General features: G+C 41.7%; 1 protein-coding gene across 2 annotated transcripts in view; it reads right to left on the bottom strand.

Moving 5' to 3' along the window:
• The window catches only part of LOC145346497 (arf-GAP with SH3 domain, ANK repeat and PH domain-containing protein 1-like), a 320,720-nt gene that overhangs the window by 85,577 nt on the left and 212,350 nt on the right, over positions 1 to 22,793 (bottom strand). For both annotated transcript variants that reach the window (XM_080193831.1, XM_080193832.1), the window contains 3 exons: positions 18,423 to 18,510; positions 16,625 to 16,673; positions 1,177 to 1,340 (listed from right to left, as the gene is read on the bottom strand). In XM_080193831.1, coding sequence (XP_080049957.1) covers positions 1,177 to 1,340; positions 16,625 to 16,673; positions 18,423 to 18,510 — 301 coding nt within the window. The remainder of the gene's footprint in view (positions 1 to 1,176; positions 1,341 to 16,624; positions 16,674 to 18,422; positions 18,511 to 22,793) is intronic.

Raw genomic sequence — 22,793 nt, 5'->3', positions numbered from 1 at the left:
ATTGGTAGAAATAAATTCGAGCTTTCTACATTATGTACCATGCATTGGCCTCAGTTAATACTATTATTGTTTGTCCATTGTTGGTGGCATGGTCAACTGGGCTAACTCGGTATGATTTGTCACCCTCGTCTCGATGACAGTGATAAAGTAAGTGGGTGTATTTATACATGGTGGGGCTCTATGACCCACCACTTCCCTTGATCAGTTACAGAATGCCTGTGAATAAGAGATCCACCAAAAGACCACAAGCAAACCCAGTTGTTTTGCTCATTGGTCTTCATGCATGGTGCGTCCCCTGCCTGTTGCTGATTGAATGTTAGCATCAGAATGAAGCCCCTAAAGCCCCACTTAATTGGAGGGATGCGCCTATTCCTCACAGCATCTTTCTCACTGATTAACAAACCTATTGTTCCCTGATCAAGTAGTGGGGAGGGGTTGACTGCATTAAATTCCTCCCGTAACATTTGTGTGCCACATGCAAGACTTATAATCAGATAATTAATTAGGGAGACAGGGTACAGTGCTGATACTGGAATGCCCATGTCAGTGAATATATAGCAGGTTTTTAGTAATTAACCTTTCAGAGATCAGTGCTCAAAATCGTTTAAAACGATACATTTACACAAGATGAGAGCAAAGGAATATTAAAAAAATGTTAAAATGAGGATATACCAGCCATGGAAGAATTAAACCATTTCCAGCATAACTGCAATGCTGCCTTTTGGAGCTAAGAACTTTGGTGGCTATTTTTCATTGGGGCAAGTAGAGCAAAAGAAATGTTCTAATTTTTGTATCATAAGTAATTAAAAATAAGCACAAAAATACCAGGCTAAGTTTTATGTGAAGTTAATCTAGAAGACGGCCATTGCAAAATCTTATTATGGAGTATTCATTTTGTGCAAACCCATCTCTTTGCCTTCTGAACCAAACACCCAGATGCAAAGACTAATTCATTGTAAGATTACTGCATGCCAACACTTAACTGTTTTGGATTTGAATAAAGCTTAAATCAAACAAAGTGAAAAGTTTCTTGAGAGAGGTGTGATTAATACTACTGCAGGAAATCTTCAACTCGTAACATCCTTCAGATTTGGCCTGAAAATTACAAAACCATTCTAACAACACATCAGTTAAAATAATGTTTCTCTGCTGAAAAGTAAACAAAGAAACAAAGACCTGGAGCTCCACAATCACAACAGACATCATTGCCAGGCATCCGCTGCACATCTTCAATGATGGCTTTGGTTAGGTCCTCGATGCTGTTCTCCCCACTGGTTTGCTCTCCCCTGAATGCCATGTTTAATGCTTCCTCTTTACTGTTGGTCAATACTGATATCCATCTGTTAAAGAGGAAATAGCTTACAAATCTTAAATATATTACAGAACATCAAAAATTACAGCTATTCAGATCAAGAAGCATTTCTCAAACTGAGTAGTTTGGGTTACTTTAAAGGTAGAAATCTTAACAAAATTGCACATCTGTTCTATTTGTTTTGCTCTTATCCATCTGACCATAGCAAAGATTTCTTCAGCAACAGCTTCCCTTCAAAACTGAGAACCACTGCCCCTGGACCAAACCTGTGTCCTCCACATACATGATGTCAGTTTTCACGTATACTAATGTCACCAAGCTGCACATCTCCTGCATTGCTACTGACCATTCCACTGATTTTGTGCTGTCAGACAGATTGGATTGGATTTGCATTGAGTCAAGACAATTTGGGGGCGCTTTAGAAATGGCAGGTAAGACCTCATTCAATGATTACAAGAGTTTCCAATCTTTGGGAATACCTTTTCATGGACATGGGCTGGTTCAGATCAAAAGCCCACATCCTGCAGTCAAGCACTTGAAATCTCCAAACCTTGTGTAAGAAAACATTGTGCAATTGATAGATGTTAGAGAGACAAAACTGTCAATCAAGCAGTTTTCACTAGGGCTTAGGTTTTTTGATGTGGAGATGCCATCGTTGGACTTGGGGTAAACACAGTAAGAAGTCTCACAACACCAGGTTAAAGTCCAACAAGTATATTTGGTAGCACAAGCCACTAGCTTTTGGTGCGCTGCTCCTTCATCAGTTAAGCGGGAGTTCTGTTCACAAACAGGGCACATAAAGACACAAACTCAATTTACAAAATAATTGTTGGAATACAAGTCTTACCACTCGACAATCACCAGGCAAGAGTGTTTTCTTCCTGTTGGGGAACACTTCAGTGGTCATGGGCATTTGGCCTCTGATCTTTGGGTAAGCATTCTCCAAGGCTGCCTTCACAACACATGACAAAGCTGAGTCGCTAAACAGAGACTGATAGCCAAGTTCCGCACACATGAGGACGGCCTCAATCGGGATCTTGGGTTCACATCACACTATCTGTAACCCCACAACTTGCCTGGGCTTGCAAAATCGCACTAACTGTCCTGGCTGTAGACAATACACATTTCTTTAACCTGTGCTTAACCCCCTCTCCACTCACATTGTCTGTATCTTTAAGACTTGATTACCTGTAAAGACTCGCATTCCAATCATTATTTTGCAAATTGAGTTTGTATCTTTATATGCCCTGTTTGTGAAAGGAACTCCCACTTACCTGATGAAGGAGCAGCACTCCGAAAGCTTGTGCTACCAAATAAACCTGTTGGACTTTAACCTGGTGTTGTGAAACTTATTACCGTGCTTAAATTTTTTAAAACAGATTATTAAATTTCTGGACTCTCTGCCAAGCCTCCTTATATATTCTTGGCTAACAGCCCTAGCTTATTTAGAATTTAAAATGACTTGTTTCGAAACATGGTGGAAAGTTGTGAATAAATTACTTAAAAAACACATCTGATTGTCATTAGAGTTAACTGGTTCAATACAGCATCTGGTTGACCAGTGAGCATGAAAGTGCCACAATCAGTGCAGGTGGCATGTGAAGAAATGGAGTTTACTCTGCAACCACTCCCCCCCCCACCCCCCGGCACAATTTACGTGGCCAATCTGCCTAATCTGCACATCTTTGGAGTGTGGGAGGAAATCACAGCACCCAGAGGAAACCCACACAGGGAGAACGTGCAAATTCCACACAGTCACCCAAAGCAGGAATTGAACCCAGGTCCCTGGTGCTGTGAGGCAGCAGTGCTAACCACTGTGCCGCCCATTGGCATTGGGACATGAAGGGCCATTCCTGGTTATGGAGTACACAGAGGCTTTTTGGGTGCATGACTGCCTGGGGGGGGGGGGGGGGGGGGGGGGGGGAATGGTTGGGGTATGAAGCTGCGTGGATGGGAAATAGGAATGTAAAGTGGAATGAACGTCAGCTGATCTGACCACAGCCTGCTTTTGTGCCCCAAAAAAGAAATTCACGTCCTTATGGGCTCAATGTCCTGAGGAGGGCAGGCAGAGCAGGAAATATTTCCAACTCAAGGATGAAAATTCAGGCCCTTGCCAAACATCTAGTTGTGGATGGGTATAATTTTTTTCCAGTTGAACAATTGAAAGGCAGAGAGCCTCTCCAACTCTGAAACCCACCACAAACCTCACAGCCAAGCCATGCACTCCATTCCCCTGTCCAGTCAATGCATCAAGCTAATACAGACTGTTCACAAATTCAATGTAATATTTAACCCTGAGTTGCATTGTGATTCATGAAGACTTCCAGCTTTCTAACACTGCCACCTTCATTTGTACTTCTGGCTGTCTGCCTCTGAAATGCTCATCCATACCTCTTACCATTAGACTCAACTATTCCAATACTCTTCTAGTTGCCTCCACCATTCTCCACTGGCTTCAGCTGTTCAAAACTTTGCTGCTTGTAATCTAACCCACACCAAGTCCTGCTTGGCAATCACCCCGTTCTTGCTGACCTACAATGACTTCAAATTCCACGACAGTTCAAATTTGAGATTCTCAATGTGCATCCACCTTCTCTGTCTCTCTGACCCTGGCTTTTTGTGCATTACCCCCTCCTTTCATCCCAGCACTGACAGTTTGTCTTTACTTTTATGTTCTACACTTTGAAATTTGACCTCCAGTCGCTCCCTTTTGTCTACATCTATCTATCTCTTTTAAGACAACAGAAAACATAAGAACATAAGAAATAGGAGCAGGAGTAGGCCATCTGGCCCTTCGAGCGTGCCCCGCCATTCAATAAGATCATGGCTGATCTGTCGTGGCTCAGTTCCACTTTCCGGCCCTCTCCCCATAACCCTTAATCCCCTCTCTTATCAAAAATCCATCAACCCGCTTCTTGAAAATATTTAGCGAGGCAGCCTCCACCACTTCAACGGGTAGAGAATTCCAGAGATTCACCACCCTTTGAGTGAAGAAGTTCCTCCTCAACTCCGTTCTAAAACGCCCCCCCCTTTATCTTGAGGCTGTGCCCCCTAGTCCTACTGTCTTTTTTGAGCGGGAAGAGTCTCTCCACCTCTATCCTATCCATCCCATTCATCATCTTATACGTCTCAATGAGATCTCCCCTCATTCTTCTAAACTCTAACGAGTACAAGCCTAGTTTATTCAGCCTCTCCTCATAGCTCAACCCCCTCAACTCCGGTATCAGCCTAGTAAACCTCCTCTGCACTCCCTCCAAGGCCAAAATATCTTTGCGCAGGTGCGGCGCCCAAAACTGCACACAGTACTCCAGCTGCGGCCTCACCAATGCCCTATACAGCTGCAGCAAGACCTCCCTACTTTTATATTCAATCCCCTTCGCTATGAAGGCCAGCATCCCATTCGCCTTCCTGACCACCTGCTGCACCTGCAAGCTGGGTTTTTGCGACTCATGCACAAGGACCCCGAGGTCCCTCTGCACCATCGCCTGCTGCAGTTTTTCGCCCCGTAAGTAATAGTCCTTCCTACCATTCTTCCTACCAAAGTGGACCACCTCACACTTGCCAACATTAAATTCCATTTGCCATTTCCTGGCCCATTCGCCCAGCCTATCTAGATCCTTCTGCAGACTCTCCACACCCTCCGCACAATTTGCCGTTCCCCCAATCTTGGTGTCATCCGCAAATTTCGACACCCTACACTCGGTTCCCTCCTCCAGATCATCTATATAAATGGTAAAAAGCTGAGGCCCCAGCACCGACCCCTGGGGGTCAATTCTCTGACTAGTCTTTTGGACACCCCACCTAATATTGCATTCTTAGGCTTATCTATTTTTTAAATTACCCTTTGTAAATAATTCAGGATGTTTTTTTTTCTGCTATTGTGTAAATATAAAGGCAAGTTGTATATAAATGCAAATTATTGTTGCTGACAACAATAGGCGAGTAAAAATTCCAAACTTTCTGAACCGTCAATCACTACAATCAGTCACCCATTCTCTACTATCTATCCAGGTCCCCCCAGTAATTTACACTAACTTGGAATTTTCTACCAATAAAGCTGGTTAAGGGATAGAAAAAGTCAATCACATAGAATATCTTTTAAAAAACATTGCTTGTCATGATCAGAACTCCTAGAACTGCTGATAAAGCATATATATGGTGGTTCTGTTTCCTCCAGAAAAATCCGGCCTGAATTTCTGTACAAAAATGTAGTTTAAGTATCATCTTTTTAAAAAATATCAATGTATAATTTTGCTAAAATAACCACATACAATTATGAGGTTCATAAAATTGCTCTGCTGTATTTTTTACTTAAGTTAATGAAGGAAGTCACATGACCTGTTGTGAAATGCAACCTCCACACTGTGTGGAGTTTGCACATACTCCCTGTGTACGCATGGGTTTCCTCCAGGTGCTTTGGTTTCCTCCCACAGTCCAAAGATGTGCGGGTTAGGTGGATTGGCCATGCTAAATTGACAGTAGTGTCAGGGAATCAGCAGGATAAATATGTGGGGTGCGGGAATACGGTCTGGGTGGGATTGTGGTCGGTGCAGACTCAAATGGGCTGAATGGCCTCCTTTTGCACTGTAGGGATTCTATGATTCTAAGTCTATCTGACAGTAAACCTGGATACTTTGATTGTTGGAAATTATAGGGGGCCCCAGGTTGTTCTAATGGGAAGTTGCAAGATCCGTCATCAAAGAAGAAATAGCAAGGCACCTAGAAAAGAACGGTCTGATCAAGCAGACGCAGCATGGATTCGTTAAGGGCAAGTCGTGTTTAATGAATTTATTGGATTTCAATGAGGACGTGACTAGTGCGGTAGACAGAGGGGAACCAGTGGATGTGGTGTTTTTAGATTTCCAAAAGGCGTTTGATAAGGTGTCACACAAAAGGTTGCACTGCACGGATTTGGGGGTAAGATGTTAGCGTGGATAGAGGATTGGTTGTCTAACAAAACAGAGAGTTGGAATCAATGGGTGCTATTCTGGTTGGCAGTTGGCGACTAGTGGAGTGCTGCAGGGATCAGTGCTGGGGCCTCAACTGTTTACCATTTACATAGTTGATCTGGAGGAGGGGGCTGAGTGTAGGGTAATGAAATTTGCTTATGACACGAAGACGAGTGGAAAAGCAAATTGCGAGGGAGGTGCAGAAAGTCTGCAGAGAGATCTGGATAGCTTGAGTGAGTGGGCGAGGACCTGGCAGATGGAGTATAATGTTAGCAAATGCGAGGTTATCCACTTTGGTAGAAATAATAGTAGGAGGGATTATTATTTAGAAGGCAAAAAGCTGCAGCATGCTACGGTGCAGAGACACCTGGGGGTCCATGTGCACGAATCATAAGAACATGAGAAGTAGGAGCAGGAGTAGGCCATCTAGCCCTTCGAGCCTGCCCCGCCATTCAATAAGATCATGGCTGATCTGAAGTGGTTCAGTTCCACTTTCCCGCTTTCTCCCCATAACCCTTAATTCCCTTGCCTACCAAAAACTTATTTACCCGTGACTTAAATATATTTAGTGAGGTAGCCTCCACCACTTCAACGGGCAGAGAATTCCAGAGATTCACCACCCTTTGAGTGAAGAAGTTCCTCCTCAACTCCGTTCTAAACTGCCCCCCCCCCCCCCCCCCTTATCTTGAGGCTGTGCCCTCTAGTCCTGCTGTTCTTTCTGAGCGGGAAGAATCTCTCTACTTCTACCCTATCCATCCCCTTCATTATCTTATACGTCTCTATAAGATCCCCCCCCCTCATCCTTCTAAACTCCAACAAGTACAGACCCAGTCTATTTAGTCTCTCTTCATAGTCCAATCCCCTCATCTCCGGGATCAGCCTAGTGAACCTCCTCTGCACTCCCTCCAAGGCCAAAATATCCTTGCGCAAGTGCGGTGATCAAAACTGCACACAGTACCCCAGCTGCGGCCTCACCAGTGCCCTGTACAGTTGCAGCAAGACCTCCCTGCTTTTATATTCTATCCCCCTCGCTATAAAGGCCAGCATCCCATTCGCCTTCTTGATCACCTGCTGCACCTGCAGACTGGGTTTTTGCAACTCATGTACAAGGATCCCCAGGTCCCTCTGCACCGTAGCATGCTGCAGCTTTTTGCCCTTTAAATAGTAATCCCTCCGACTATTATTCCTGCCAAAGTGGATAACCTCACACTTGCTAACATTGTACTCCATCTGCCAGGTCCTTGCCCACTCACTCAGCCTATCTAGATCCCTCTGCAGACTTTCCACACCCTCCGCAGACTTTCCACACCCTCCACACAATTTGCTTTTCCACTCATCTTTGCGTCATCAGCAAATTTCGACACCCTACACTCAGCCCCTTCCTCCAGATCATCTATATAAATGGTAAATAGCTGAGGCCCCAGCACCGATCCCTGCGGCACTCCACTAGTCACCAACCGCCAATCAGAATAGCACCCATTGATACCAACTCTCTGCCTATTAGACAGCCAATCCTCTACCACGCTAACACCTTACCCCCAACTCCATGCCCCCTAACCTTCTGAAGCAACCTTTTGTGCGGCACCTTATCAAACGCCTTCTGAAAATCGAGAAACACCACATCCACCGGTTCCCCTCTGTCTACCGCACTAGTCACATCCTCATAGAAGTCCAATAAATTTGTCAAACACAACTTCCCTTTAACGAATCCGTGCTGCGTCTGCTCTATCAGACAATTCTTCTCTAGGTGCCTCGCTATTTCTTCTTTGATGACGGATTCAAGCATTTTTCCAACAACAGACGTTAAACTAACCGGCCTATAATTCCCTGCCTTTTGCCTGCTACCTTTTTTAAACAGCGGCGTAACATTAGCCGTTTTCCAATCTTCCGGCACTTCCCCGGAATCCAGCGAAGTTTGGTAAATAATCACTAAGGCGTCTACTATCACCTCTGCCATTTCCTTCAGAACCCTGGGATGCATTCCATCCGGTCCTGGGGACTTGTCCACCATCAGTCCTGCTAGTCGATCAAGCACTACCTCTCTAGTGACAGTAATCGCATTCAGGCCCTCAACTCCTACCATCCTTCTATCTTTAATATCCGGCAAACTATTCGCGCCCTCCTCCGTGAAGACCGAGGCAAAAAACTTATTTAAGGCCTCAGCCATTTCCTCATCTCCCACCACTAAATCCCCCCTCTCATCCTCTAAGGGTCCAACATTCACTCTAGCCAGCCTCCTCCTCTTTATATATTTGTAAAAACTCTTACTGTCCTTTTTTATATTTAGTGCTAGTTTAGCTTTATAGTCTATCCTTTCTTTCTTTATCAACTTCTTAGTCATTCTTTGTTGATTTTTAAACCTCTCCCAATCTTCTACTCGCCCACTACTTTTAGCCACTCTAAACGCATCAGCTTTTAATTTAATACTCTCCTTTATTTCCTTCAATCGAAAAAACCCAGTCTGCAGGTGCAGCAGCTGATCAAGAAGGCGAATGGAATGTTGGCCTTTATAGCGAGGGGGATAGAATATAAAAGTAGCGAGGTCTTGCTGCAACTGTACAGGGTACTGGTGAGGCTGCAACTGGAGTACTGTGTGCAGTTTTGGTCGCCGCATTGGCGGAAGGATATATTGCCTTGGAGGGAGTGCAGAGAAGGTTCACTAGGCTGATACCGGTGATGACGGGGTTAACCTACGAGGAGAGATTGAATAGACTGGGTCTGTACTCGTTGGAGTTTAGAAGGCTGAGGGGGGATCTTATAAAGACACACAAGATAATGAAGGGGATAGATAGAGTAGAGGTAGAGAGATTCTTCCTGCTTAGAAAGGATAGCAGGACTAGAGGGCACAGCCTCAAAATAAGAAGGGGGGCAGTTTAGATTGGAGTTGAGGAGGAACTTCTTCACTCAAAGGGTGGTGAGTCTCTGGAATTCTCTGCCCGTTGAAGTGGAGGCTACCTCGCTGAATATATTTAAGTCACAGGTAGATAGGTTTCTGATAGACAAAGGAGTTAAGGGTAATGGGGAGAAAGCGGGAAAGTGGAACTGATCCACTTCAGATCATCCATGATCTTGTTGAATGGCAGGGCAGGCTCGAAGGGCTAGATGGCCTACTCCTGCTCCTATTTCTATTATCCTATTTCCTATGCAGCACCATGGGGGTCTCAGGCTGGCCAGTGGTTGAGCTGACTAGCAAACGGGAACATAATTTCTTATGTTCTTATGAAGCCAATGGCAGTGTGTACTGAGTGGATAGTTTGTTGAGTGGATGGAGAGTCAGTAAAATCCCAGAAAAGATTTCAGAATTGCGGGTTGTAAACTGTTATACTTTAAACTGTCCATTATTTCTAGGAGGAAAGGGTGTTGAGCACTCGAGCGTAGCTAATCAGCACCTCTACCAAAATACAAGGTCAATGTGAATCATGCTGCCATTGAGGTGGGCAGGCTATAGAGGAGGCCATTGTGCTATAGGGCTAGGGGCTTTCGAAATATCAAATATCACAGACAAGTTCATTTGCCAGGGTCTGAGAGACAGAAAGAGAGAGAGAGTGCATGCACAGGTAGAGGCAGAAAATTTCCGCGATTCACTGTACATGAAAGCAACTGAAATTCTCACTTGGCTTGGAAAAGCCAAAATTATGAGATTTAAAACAAACATTAAGTTTAGTCCAGCTAGAGGGTGAAATCTCCAGGAAAACTTGTGTGGTGAAAGATGATCCTGAAGTTAAAAGCTTCTAGCCGGGAAAGGAAATGATCAGAAGTAAAGACAAAGAAGCTAAGAATCATTTTGGACTGATTTGGACAGAACTGAATGTTCATTTGAAGGACATCATAAAGTCTGGAGTGTGTGCTTTCTTGGTTGTGCTAAAAGTGAAAAAAGGAATGTTCCATTCTGTGGTTCAAAGTGTAAGTTGCTTACAGAAATAGTATTTAGTCAACAGTGCTTTTAGTCTGACATTATAGTACAATTCTTCAAATGTGAAATCCTGTCATGCCATCTGTTCATCTATTAACTAAAAGTTTAAACTTGTTTTTTTTTAACTAATTGGTCTCTATGGGGATTGTAATGGACTAAATACATTGAGATATCATTACATTTAAGATTTGGACATTATATATATCAAACTCCTTTGTTTTGGCGCTTAGAACCATAGAAAGTTTACAGCTCAGAAACAGGCCTTTTGGCCCTTCTTGACTATGCCAAACCACTTTTTGCTTAGTCCCACTGACCTGCACTTGGACCATATCCCTCTACACCCCTCTCACCCATTCTCCTGTCCAAGTTTTTCTTAAAAGTTAAAAGTGACCCCACATTTACCACTTTATCCAGCAGCTCATTCCACACTCCCACCATTCTCTGCGTGAAGAAACCCCTCCCCCCCCATACTCCCTTTAAACTTTTCTCCTTTCACCCTTACCCCATGCCCTCTGGTTTTTTTTCTCCCCTAGCCTCAGTGGAAAAAGCCTGCTTGCATGCACTCTATCTATACCCATCAAAATCTTATACGCCTCTATCAAACCTCCCCTCATTCTTCTATGTTCCAGGGAATAAAGTCCTAACCTACTTAATCTCTCTCTGTAACTCAGCTTCTCAAGTTACACACTATTAGCTTCTTGGTTACACACTACTAGCCTTTGCCTCTTAATCTTAATATATGCTACTTGTCTCCCTTTTACACACAAAATAAACTTTTAACTATGGGAGGATTTTCTACTAAAGTTCCATTAGCCTTCACAATTTGTGTATTCCAAGTTTCATGCTAGAGATGAGAAAGAATCATGGGGAAGTTTAATTGATTCCCAACTCCACAAACTTTATTTTGAAAATTTCCAATGCTCTCTTTAGCTGTCTCATCATAGTATTCTCCAGCTCTGCTTTCCCACATTACATACATTCACTGAGGTCAAAATTCTGGTGGAAGCCTGTCAAAAATATTTAAAAGACCCCAATTTGACCATAGTCAAGAATCCCTGCACGCAGGAGGCCATTCAGCCCATCGAACCTGCTCTGACTCTCCAACAAAGCATCCCACCTAAGCCCCCTCCCTGCAACCCCACACACTTAGTCCATCAATCCCTCCAACCTATGTATCTTGGGACACTAAGGGATAATTTAGCATAGCTAATCCACCTAACCGGCACATCTTTGAACTGTGGGAGGAAACCGGAGCACCCAGAAGAAACTCATGCAGGCACAAAGAAAATGTGTAAACTCCACACAGTCACCTGAGGCTGGATTCAAATTTGGATCCCTGGTGCTGTGAGGCCGCAGTGCTAACCACTGTGCCACCCAATTTCTTCCATTAGTAATGACATGGGTAATCATGCTCCCATCCCACTGCAGTAATTTTTTTTGAGCAGTGCCACCTGTGCCACTGATACTGCCCATCGGATATCAGGCAGTGCCAAGAGGATCGGGCATATGGGGCAATCAGTAGGACTGGGTCTCATTGCCACTCTGCCACTGGGATCGATGAGGACAGGAGGGAGGCTGAGGAAGGGAGGGGGAATGGCCGGGGGAGTCACGATCAGGCTGTGAGGGGATTGGGGAGGGGCAGCGCCATGGGGGTCTCAGGCTGGCCAGTGGTTGAGCTGACTAGCAAACAGGAGGTTGACAGTTGGGGGCCACTGCACATGTGCAGAGGCTACTGGTTTCAGCCTCCTGGGCAAGAATAGGCCCTGCCCTTCTGAAATCTAATGATATTCAGGCTGGTGGCCTCTGCAGTGCACAGAGTGTGAAAGATTTTAGTGTGAGCTCCCACCGAAGGAAAAAAGACAGCGTGAATTACTCCAGTTTTCCCGCAAATTCAACACTTCGAATTCTTTTAGAAGAATTCCACTCATGCTGGGATTCCACCAAAACCAAAATCATTTGTCAATATAATTCTATGAATGGAGAAAACATTGTTTGTAGAGTTGTGTGTTATGGGCAAATCTTAGTGCCAGGAGTACTTTTTATAAAATTATCCATTTAAAGTATAATATTTTGTACCTGTCACCAGCCATTAACTGTAGAAAAACTGGAATAGAGCAGCATTCTGCATCCTGTTTTTTGTAATGCAATATCACTATCAGAATTTTTCAATTATTACAGAATATACAAAGGCTTCCTTATACTAAAATAGATGTAGAATTACTTACTGATTCAGCAATTAAAGTTTTTCCTTGATACATTTTAATGCATCTTAAAATAAGTATGGTATTGCCAAGTGTAAACAGGTTGTTAAATACGTGGTTATACTGGAAGCTGAAGGCAGAGGGCATCACTGTTTAAAGAGGATCAGTTTTAGTACTGTTTCACCACTGTAGCCTTTGATTGCAATCCATTTTCGTTTTTCAATTTCAACAACTTTTTCACTGCAAGATTGCTTGGAACCACAACAGTGAATAACTTTGCAAATTTCTAAGGCAAATTTGAGGAACTGGGAATCAATTAAACTCCTCCATGATTCTTTCTCACCTCGAGCATGACAGTTGGAATACACAAATTTCTAAAATCCTGTCTGATGTTAACAGACCTTCCCATTGATCGCCCCTCACCCGCTCTGATTTCTGCAGTGGGCAGGGTGATAACATTCTGGCGATTTACTTTAATTGAGTATCACTTCAAGTTGTTTCTGTCTCCATGATATCAATGTACAAACTGTAGTTACAAAGATCAATTTCAGTAAGCAATTTATCTGGTCTTTATTTATTGGTACAATAGGCAACTAATTATTTCACATCTCAGCTGTATATTATGTAAAACATGTCCTTCAGCAGTGGAACCAATACATTTAATGCTTTTATTCTCTTTACAGGTCATCCCAAAATGGAGTGTTCTTGCAGCTTTGGAAATTGCAGAAATGATTTTATGTCCAAAATGAATTTATTCAATAATGGCAGGTTATACTTCTACAATTTCTTGAAGATACACTCCTGCTCGAACAGCTCCCTCACTAGACACATCAAATTGCAGAGTTATTCCTTCAGTTTCTTCTATAAATTTTATGAGTGTAAATTACTACAAGAACACATCAGACATGGGAATTCCATGGACAGTAACTCACTTCTCGATCTCTGAAAGCTTGTCCCCAATCTATAAGGCATATGTCAGGAGCCAAGTGGAGTGTAGTTTATCCTCCATAAAGGAGGCTTGAGAGTCCCAATTTTGTTTTTAAGGTTTAAGACACTGGGATCGTGATCACGATTGTTACAGATTTGGTGTCTGCACCAGTTTGCGGTCATATCAGTGGTGGGTGGAAACATTGTCAGCATTACATCCTGTAACAATATATCTTGAAAGAACCCAAGTACAGGTATAATTTAACTTGCCTTTCAATTTGTGATCCTTAGTGATAAATAGAAGCCACACCACATATCAATCAGGATTGAATTTGCTACTATAGATCACATAGAATGACTTTTAACAGCAACAGACATGAGCCTACACCATAAAACTGACTGACAGATTCTATCATAAAATTGACTATGACGGACTCTACATCATAAATTTAACAGCCAATAGAAGATATGTTACGGAAACAAATTTTCACAAGGGCACAATGTTTTAAAAGCTCATGTTGTGGCACTTAAGTAAAAGGTAAAGTTAATTTATTCTTCACCTAAATCTGTGTTTATGCCTAAAAAGGAAACATTTTGATGTGACACTAGATGCAACAGTTTAAAATGCTCAAATGTCTCCAGGATAGAAATTCATCACTTTGGAAAATAAAACAAAAAAATCATATTTCACTGGCAGATTTTCAGCATACAATTCATCTTTAGTATAAAAAAAGAGTAAAATTTCTTAAAACCTACTTCATTGAACTACTTAGATGGTTCAGCTAGAGTGGCTGAGTTTTCTATATTGATATGGACCAAGCTTAATCTCTCGTTGTAGTTAGTCTATTCATTTCATTACTATTGGCCACAATGTTCCTAGTCAGGATTCCTATTGCTTATGTGGATGACAGGATCAGATTTAAAAACAAAATTGATATATATTTCTTCTTTGGATGTAGATGAAAATGACAATGCAGCATTTATTTCTCACTCCTAGTTGCCTAGGGCAATAAGATTTAATCGGCTGGTGCTAAATTGGTGTCAGCTGTTGGCTATATTTCCCTAAATTGACAAAACAGCAGCTTTCATGGTCAGTTTTTTTACTGCAGGTCCACAAATACTGGAGTTACTGATCTCAATCTCACAATAGGCTTTGAACTTTCATACTCTGCATGGCTAGACCAGTACCACAACCATATGCCCAAAGCCCAACAAGAAATCTTCAGGAAAGGGGAAAGGATGACAAGCAGAGAGAAAGTATATAAGAATAAACAGTGAGTGGTGGTGGTCCACTTGATAATGTAATGTAACACAGTTAAGCTAAATGGCATCCATCCAAGCAATTCCCAGCAACATCATTGGAGTTCAATCACTAATAGGACTTGAGGTTCTCCCCCTAACCTATCATACATTGTGCAATGCTACAGAGGTAAATGATAATGCCTATACTGAGTCTGATAACTGAGCTACAACTAAAGATCGAACTTCGTGGCATTTGTGGTTATGCTTAGCTCAGTATCAAGCAACTGATTTATATAAGCAACCATCAAAACGTTTCACTGAACCTGGTTAAAAATAGGCAAAAATGTTTTAAGAAATCTTTTCAAGTTTTTTTTTTGAAGGTCACTAATTATATCTCCTTTTTATTCCCAATTTGGCTTCTCAATTTTCGTGTGGCCCAATTTGAATGCATGATAGAAAATCCCGTACTAGCTCATGCTAACGGTCATTTCTGCCTGAGCAATAACTTTCCACAAGTAATTTCACCTGGATGGAACTATCAAGAACATACTAGGTAAAGGACTGCAGGCAAAAAACCATGTCCCACGACTTAGCAGCACAGTGAATTCATATTCCATAGCGCGATGTATGTTTTCCTATCTTCACTTCCTCGCCTCCTCTTCTAAAGATACGGATTCCTTGCCGGGATACAATTTCACAGATAGATATCAGTTGTTCTCTGGTGTCTTGTCTAAGTAACCATTACTTATATGAGAGCCTTAAAGGCCTTGGAGGGAGTGCAGAGGAGGTTTACTAGGCTGATACCGGAGTTGAGGGGGTTGAGCTATGAGGAGAGGCTGAATAAACTAGGCTTGTACTCGTTAGAGTTTAGAAGAATGAGGGGAGATCTCATTGAGACGTATAAGATGATGAATGGGATGGATAGGATAGAGGTGGAAAGACTCTTCCCGCTCAAAAAAGACAGTAGGACTAGGGGGCACAGCCTCAAGATAAAGGGGGCGCGGTTCAGAACGGAGTTGAGGAGGAACTTCTTCACTCAAAGGGTGGTGAATCTCTGGAATTCTCTGCCCGTTGAAGTGGTGGAGGCTGCCTCGCTAAATATTTTTAAGAAGCGGGTTGATGGGTTTTTGATAAGAGAGGGGATTAAGGGTTATGGGGAGAGGGCGGGAAAGTGGAACTGAGCCACGACAGATCAGCCATGATCTTATTGAATGGCGGGGCAGGCTCGAAGGGCCAGATGGCCTACTCCTGCTCCTATTTCTTATGTTCTTATGTTCTTATGTTAAGCCATGAATGCAACAGTATTAAGCTATAGTAGGCATTGTACCCAATCCCAAAACATGATCAGATTCTCAACTGGTGTCCATACACATGCACTTCCGGTACTTTCCAATTGCCAAAGTCAACTGTTAGATTAAAAATTGACCTGAGCCAACATCACTTAAAACTCAAAATGGAAAACAAAAATAAATATTCACAGTTTATATGGCCGACTTATTCTCTGGATAAGCTCTCACTTGCTGGGGAAGTTAGAATGAATGTTGAACATTCTAAGCCCACAGTTAATTATACTTAATTCAATTTGTTTTACAACTGCACTTATATATTATACAAATAGCATCTTTACAAAGAACAAAGAAAATTACAACACAGAAACATGCCCTTTGGCCTTCCAAGCCTGTACCGACCATGCTGCCCGACTGAACTAAAGTTTAAAATCGAAAATAATGCAATATGTGGGAGTGGCAGCACTTTGGAACTTAATGGAAATCTTGAAAATAATTGGGTAATCTTAAGTGCTTACACAGACCAAAGCTATATCGTAAACAATATGTTACCCCACCCACCCCAACGGTGAGCATATTTTCATACAGGTGATTGTGCTGGACACAACAATGTGGCTATGCGGCTGACTAGTTTGAAACTGGGTTCAAAAGTACTTCCATATTTTCCAAATAGATACCAATTGCTCATTCTTAATAAAATTACCATGACATCAATCGCGTGCGGTCAACTCATTATATTTTCTCCCCCCAACACAATTTTGGAAATAAATTATTTTTGCCACAGAAGCACTTACACTAGACATTCCTGTTCATCATCTGCTTGGAAGTGATAGGTCCTGTTGTCTGTGGTGGTAGAAGGGGGAAAAAAGGTAAAAAGAAATGACAAAACGAGGATAAAAGGCATGGTGAAAATAGCTATGAAATAAACAACAGAAATAATTTTCATAAATACCACCAGGCAGCTGGACAGAACTCCTAAAACATTAAATTACTCACTATAAGTAAAGATTTCTTTAAATGTAATGCTTGTAGATTACAAACATTATATTTTGGTCATTTACAGAGCAGAGATCCACTTAGTGGTAGTTTGTCCTGGGGCTCTTATCCCACTTAATTCTATGCCAAATCAATTCACATACTAATTTGTATTTATAAATTGATGCACTTATACATAAGGTGTAGTCCATGTATGCACCAGTTTGGTACTCAACTTTGATCTGGTGAACATTCTTCATTTCTTCCAATGGGTGAAGAAAACAATGTTTTCACCCAATCACCCTTGCTTGTTTCGAACTTAGTGATGTCCACCACCACAGCCTCTACCACTTATTTTGGTTGCAAAAAAAATTAATAGCATGTCATGGTAAAATTTCTGGTTTTACATTTCTACACGTCAATGAACAAAGGGGTTGGTTTTTTTGTGGATATTGTATTTCATTTAATTAGTTTTAAAATCGATTGACTATCTGTGATCTGACATCTTTCTTCAAAGTTTGGACTCTACTTAATATTCAGGTGAACAAAACCAGATTTGAACCGCTAATAACAAGATTTCAGTTTAGGCCAAAACATTATATTTGTTTATTCAAAAACTTACCTTATGCCAACTCAATATTGTGAAGAGGAAGGATTGTGATGTGACTCCCTTAATCTTTTCTGCTCTTTACTTGCCTGGTTCAGTAGGCTTCAGAACTGCAATCTTGGTGTGCCATATCCTCCAAGGGAAGAATGCTGTCTGGGTGGGATCTAGGGAGCTATTCCAAGGGTGGCAAGGGGGAAGCTAATAGTAATCTGTTCTATAATTCAGGAACAAATCATCAACTAGGTGATTTTTAGATCTTGTTCAACTTACTTATCATCATAACTATGTTACTCTCCCTGCACTGTTGTCCAAACCAGCATTAAATGCAATGCTTGCAATTATTAAAGCTGGAGATATTTAGCTGGTGGCCTAAAAAAAATTCACACAGTATCCCCAGTGAGGTATTAGGAATATCTGGAATACACCCTCCTACGCACATAGTCCATTAAATTACCCCAGTTATTTTCACATTGTGAATTCACCAGTCTTCAGCTGTGTAACCATCAAAGGGAGACGTACCATTAGGATCCCTATTAATAATCAGTAAAACAAGGCAAACATACTTACTTCAAACATACACTTTAAAAAGGTGTTTTTGGTTGTTTTACTTCAATGAATTACTGTCATAATTGGGATATGTTTTGAAAAGTTATTGGATCTAGTTGTAAGGCAACATATGTGATTGATGATGGTTCAATAACTGCATCTCTGCTAATAGTAATTTAAGTTCCTCCTATTCATTAAGCTACTTAAATTTAGTATTTTCCCTGATTGTTTAAACAAATTTCCAGAGAAATACATGTAAAACACGGGAATAGCATCATTGTTCCTTGTAATTATTTGCCTGCTGTAAAAGAATCCGGATGATGAGACTTGCTGTTTACTTAAAAGCCAAGTACTACCCACAATATTCACAAGAGATACTGGCATAAACCCCAAATTATTTAAGACTAAACATTTAAAGTATCTATAAATATATCCTCCAAGCCAATAACAGTAAAGAAACATACGTGATATCAAGTCGAAACACTTTTTCTCATCGGCAGCTGGTTTCACCTGACAAGTCAGCAGATTCAGTCTTGCTGGTTGTCTGTTGGTCTAAAAGTAAAAAAAAAATCATATTAGAATGCACTTGAAAAGTGAACTTGTCGGGGGGGGGGGGGGGGAGCATGTTAACTAGTTAACTCCATTGTTTAAAGCTTCTCTTGATAACATACAAACCATGATATAATAAAAGCAAAATACCATCCCTTTATTCAACAGCATAAAACCCATCATGCTTCTACCTCTCCCCAGTTTGGAAGAAGTTACATTGGACTCGAAACGTTAACTCTTTTTCTATCTATAGATGCTGCCAGACTTGCTGAGTTTTCCAGCATTTTCTACTTTTATGCAAATCTCAATAATTTGCCTTGGATTTAATGGTGAAGTTTTTTCAGACTAATAGTTGGCAGCTTTCCAAATTTTCATGTATATTATAAAACTTATACCTAAAGTGAGACAGCCATAGAAATGTGGACCACATCAAACAAGTTTAGGCCCCCCCATAAGACTATAAGACAGAGGAGCAGAATTATGCCATTTGGTCTATCGTGTCTACTTCTCCATTCAATTATGGCTGATAAGTTTCTCAAACCCATACTCCTCTCTTTTCCCTAAAACTTATGATCACCTCACCAGTAAATAACCTATCTACCTCAAATTCTGCAAGAAGTTCTCCTGTTTTAGTAATGAAGTTATGCAATGAAGCTTTGTGAGAAATACTTCAAATAGCAGTGTTTCATATTCATCATTCAATTTCAAACTTTTCAGTTTAATCCTTCAAAGTGTGAGAGCTGTGGCAAGAAGTTTATTAAGATTATTATTTCAATCATTTATCTAGGTTTTCAATCTCTATTGGAAATTTGAGAGACCCATAACATATTACAAATTTTATTATACAGAATTTGTGGTTAATGATCATAATGTAGAGGCAATATCTTTAGCAAAACAAGTTTAAGTTTGGGGAAATGAGGCAGCAGAACAGCACTCATTTTTGTTGCAACTGTCACATGTAAGGTATGTGAAATTGCTTCTTTATGTAGATGAGGGAAAGAGATGGGGGAGATACTAAATGTGTTTTTTTGCATCCGTATTTACTGAGGAAACGGGCATGGAGTCTACGGAAATAGGGCAAACAGGTAGGGAGGTCATGAAACCTTTACAGATTAAAGAGGAGGTGGTGCTGGCTGTCTTGAGGCAAATCAGAGTGGATAAATCCCCAGGACTGGACAGGGTATTCCCACGGACCTTGAGGGAGGCTAGTGTTGAACTTGCCGGGGCCCTGGCAGACATATTTAAAATGTCAATATTCACGGGAGGGGTGCCGGGTGATTGGAGGGTGGCCCATGTTGTTCCCTGTTTAAAAAAGGTTCCAAAAGATATCCAGGAAATTACAGGCCAGCAAGTTTGACGTCGGTGGTTGGCAAGTTATTGGAAGGTGTGAGAAGGGATAGGATCTACAAATATTTGGATAGACAGGGACTTATTAGGGAGAGTCAACATGGCTTTGTGCGTGGTAGGTCATGTTTGACCAATCTATTACAGTTTTTTGAGGAGGTCACCAGGAAAGTGGATGAAGGGCGGTGGATGTTGTCTACCTGGATTTCAGCAAGGCCTTTGACAAGGTCCCCCATGGGAGGTTAGTTAGGAAGGTTCAGTCACTAGGTATAGATGGGGAGGTTGTAAATTAGATTAGACACTGGCTCAATGGAAGAAGCCAGAGAGTGGTTGTGGAGGATTGCTTCTCTGATTGGAGGCCTGGGACTAGTGGAGTGCCGCAGGGATCGGTGTTGGGTCCATTATTGTTTGTCATCTATATCAAATGATGTGGATGATAACGTGGTAAATTGGATCAGCAAATTTGCTGATGATACAAAGATTGGAGGTGTAGTGGACAGTGAGGAAGGTTTTCAAAGCTTGCAGAGGGACTTGGACCAACTGGAAAAGTAGGCTGAAAAATGGCAAATGGAATTTAACGCAGACAAGTGTGAGATATTGCACTTTGGAAGGACAAACCACAGTAGAACGTACAGGCTAAATGGTAGGACTCTGAAGAGTGCAGTTGAACAGAGGGATCTGGGAATACAGGTACAGAATTCCCTAAAAGTGATGTCACAGGTGGATAGGGTCATAAAGAGTGCTTTTGGTACACTGGCCTTTATAAATCGGAGTATCGAATATAAAAGTTGGAGTGCTATGGTAAGGTTATATAAGGCATTGGTGAGGCCGAATTTAGAGAATCGTGTACAGTTTTGGTCACCTAGTTACAGGAAGGATGTAAATAAGGTTGAAAGAGTGCAGTGAAGGTTCACAAGGATGTTGCTGGGACTTGAGAAGCTGAGTTACAGAGAGAGATTGAATAGGTTAGGACTTTGTTCCCTGGAGTGTAGAAGAATGAGGGGAGATTTGATGGAGGTGTATAAGATTTTGATGGGTATAGATAGAGTGAATGCAAGCAGGCTTTTTCCACTGAGGCTAGGGGAGAAAAAAAACTAGAGGGCATGGGTTAAGGGTGAAAGGAGAAAAGTTTAAAGGGAGTATTAGGGGGAGCCTTCTTCATGCAGAGTGGTGGGTGTGTGGAATGAGCTGCCGGATGAAGTGGTAAATGCGGGGTCACTTTTAACATTTAAGAAAAATTTGGACAGGTACCTGGATGAGAGGGGTGTGGACGGATATGGTTCAAGTGCAGGTCAGTGGGACTAGGCAAAAAATGGTTCGGCACAGACAAGGAGGGCCAAAAACGCCTGTTTCTGAGCTGTAATCTTCTTGGTTCTATATAGTTTGAAATGAAATGACAACAAACCTGCTAAACCCTGTTCACAAAGCCTGAAAATATATATTAAAAAAACCTGTTTAAATATATTAGAAAATAACAAAAACTCTACATATTGGAGAACAAAGGGGAAAGATAAAGATTATTTTGGGCAGAAAATGCTCATTCATATGTTTACATTCTTCAAAGAACAGCCACCTTGTTTGCGTAGGTTATAAGAGGAAGGGTGAATGTGCAGAATCCAGCAACAAATTTATCAATCAAGCACGTGTTAGAAAAAAAATTGCATAGCTGCACATTTTAACACATCAGTTAGAAATATTTAACAGAATAACACACAGGGCCAGATGGCTAACAGGTGAGCTCACTTCTAGGTTACAAATCCAATGCAGGCAGCAATTTTCCCCTGGTTGGGGGAAATTGGATAACAGCAGGTCTACCATTCAATTAAGCAGCCTGGATGCAGGAAAGGAGACAGTGTAGGCAAGATAAAAACACACCTGAGCCACCAGAGTGCCTGAATTATCTAGCTTATTTTAAGTATTGTCAATGGGCCTTCAGGTGAGAGAAAAATCTGTTCTGAAGCCTCTCTCTGTTGTCCCCCATTTGTAAGACCCTGCAAACTGACCTCACACGGGTTAAAATGGAGCCTTCTGACAGTGAGCGATGACCCTTAGCGTTCTCTCTTCAATCCTGCAGAAAGTAACGTACAGCAACTGGTGGTGCCAGTGAAGTGGTGCAATTAAGAACAGACACTTTGAGGGTTTCTCTCCACAACAACCCTGAATCAAATAGCTGCTCCCAAAAGCCCTACGTGACCATCCTAAATGTGGGGCCACCAAATGAACAATGGCCATGGGCACTTCTGATTTCACACCATCCAATGGGATTGAGGTACACAAGGCAATCTACCACCAATTAATCATGATACACATTCCCTGATGGCTTGCCATGTCACGATGATGCTCCACTTGCAGTGATGAGAACCCTCACATACACAAACTATCGGCTTGGTGACTCATTTCAGAGCCTGATTCTCAGGGTAATTAGTGACTGATGGTTCTATTAAATGTGCAGCCTCTGAAACCAGCTTCAATCACTTGACTGCTGGGTTAGCACTTCTGAGACCAACTCAGCCTAGCTTGGATAGGTGAGAACATTGTGATACAATGAGAAGTTCATTGTGGCCACCGAGTTCTGATCTTCCTTTTTGTTTGGTATGCAGCATAGAGATAGACAATCTCAAAATTCCATAACCTTTACATGTCAGCCCATCCTTAAACATTGATATGTGAGGACTCCACACATGGCTGCAACGTATGCTCACCTATGTCCATTTTTAGTTAAGATATTTTCCGCATACACGATGATGCCTATATTACAAATGTCCAAAGTCACATGATTTGCAGCAGCCATCCTAACTGCTTGGCTGCGTCAATTTTTAAAAGTATTGACTGAAAGTTCATAATATGACATGTCAGTACTGGACATGACAGATGTGTTTTTTCAGGGTGCCACCTCATTGGTCCAGACAGCAAGTCAATAAAGGTTCTGTTTAGCTGTATGT

Source organism: Carcharhinus amblyrhynchos, chromosome 8 (genome assembly GCF_965287045.1).
Source record: "Carcharhinus amblyrhynchos chromosome 8, sCarAmb.v2.hapA, whole genome shotgun sequence".
NCBI lineage: Eukaryota > Metazoa > Chordata > Chondrichthyes > Carcharhiniformes > Carcharhinidae > Carcharhinus > Carcharhinus amblyrhynchos.
This window is presented reverse-complemented; position numbering and strand designations above follow the sequence as displayed.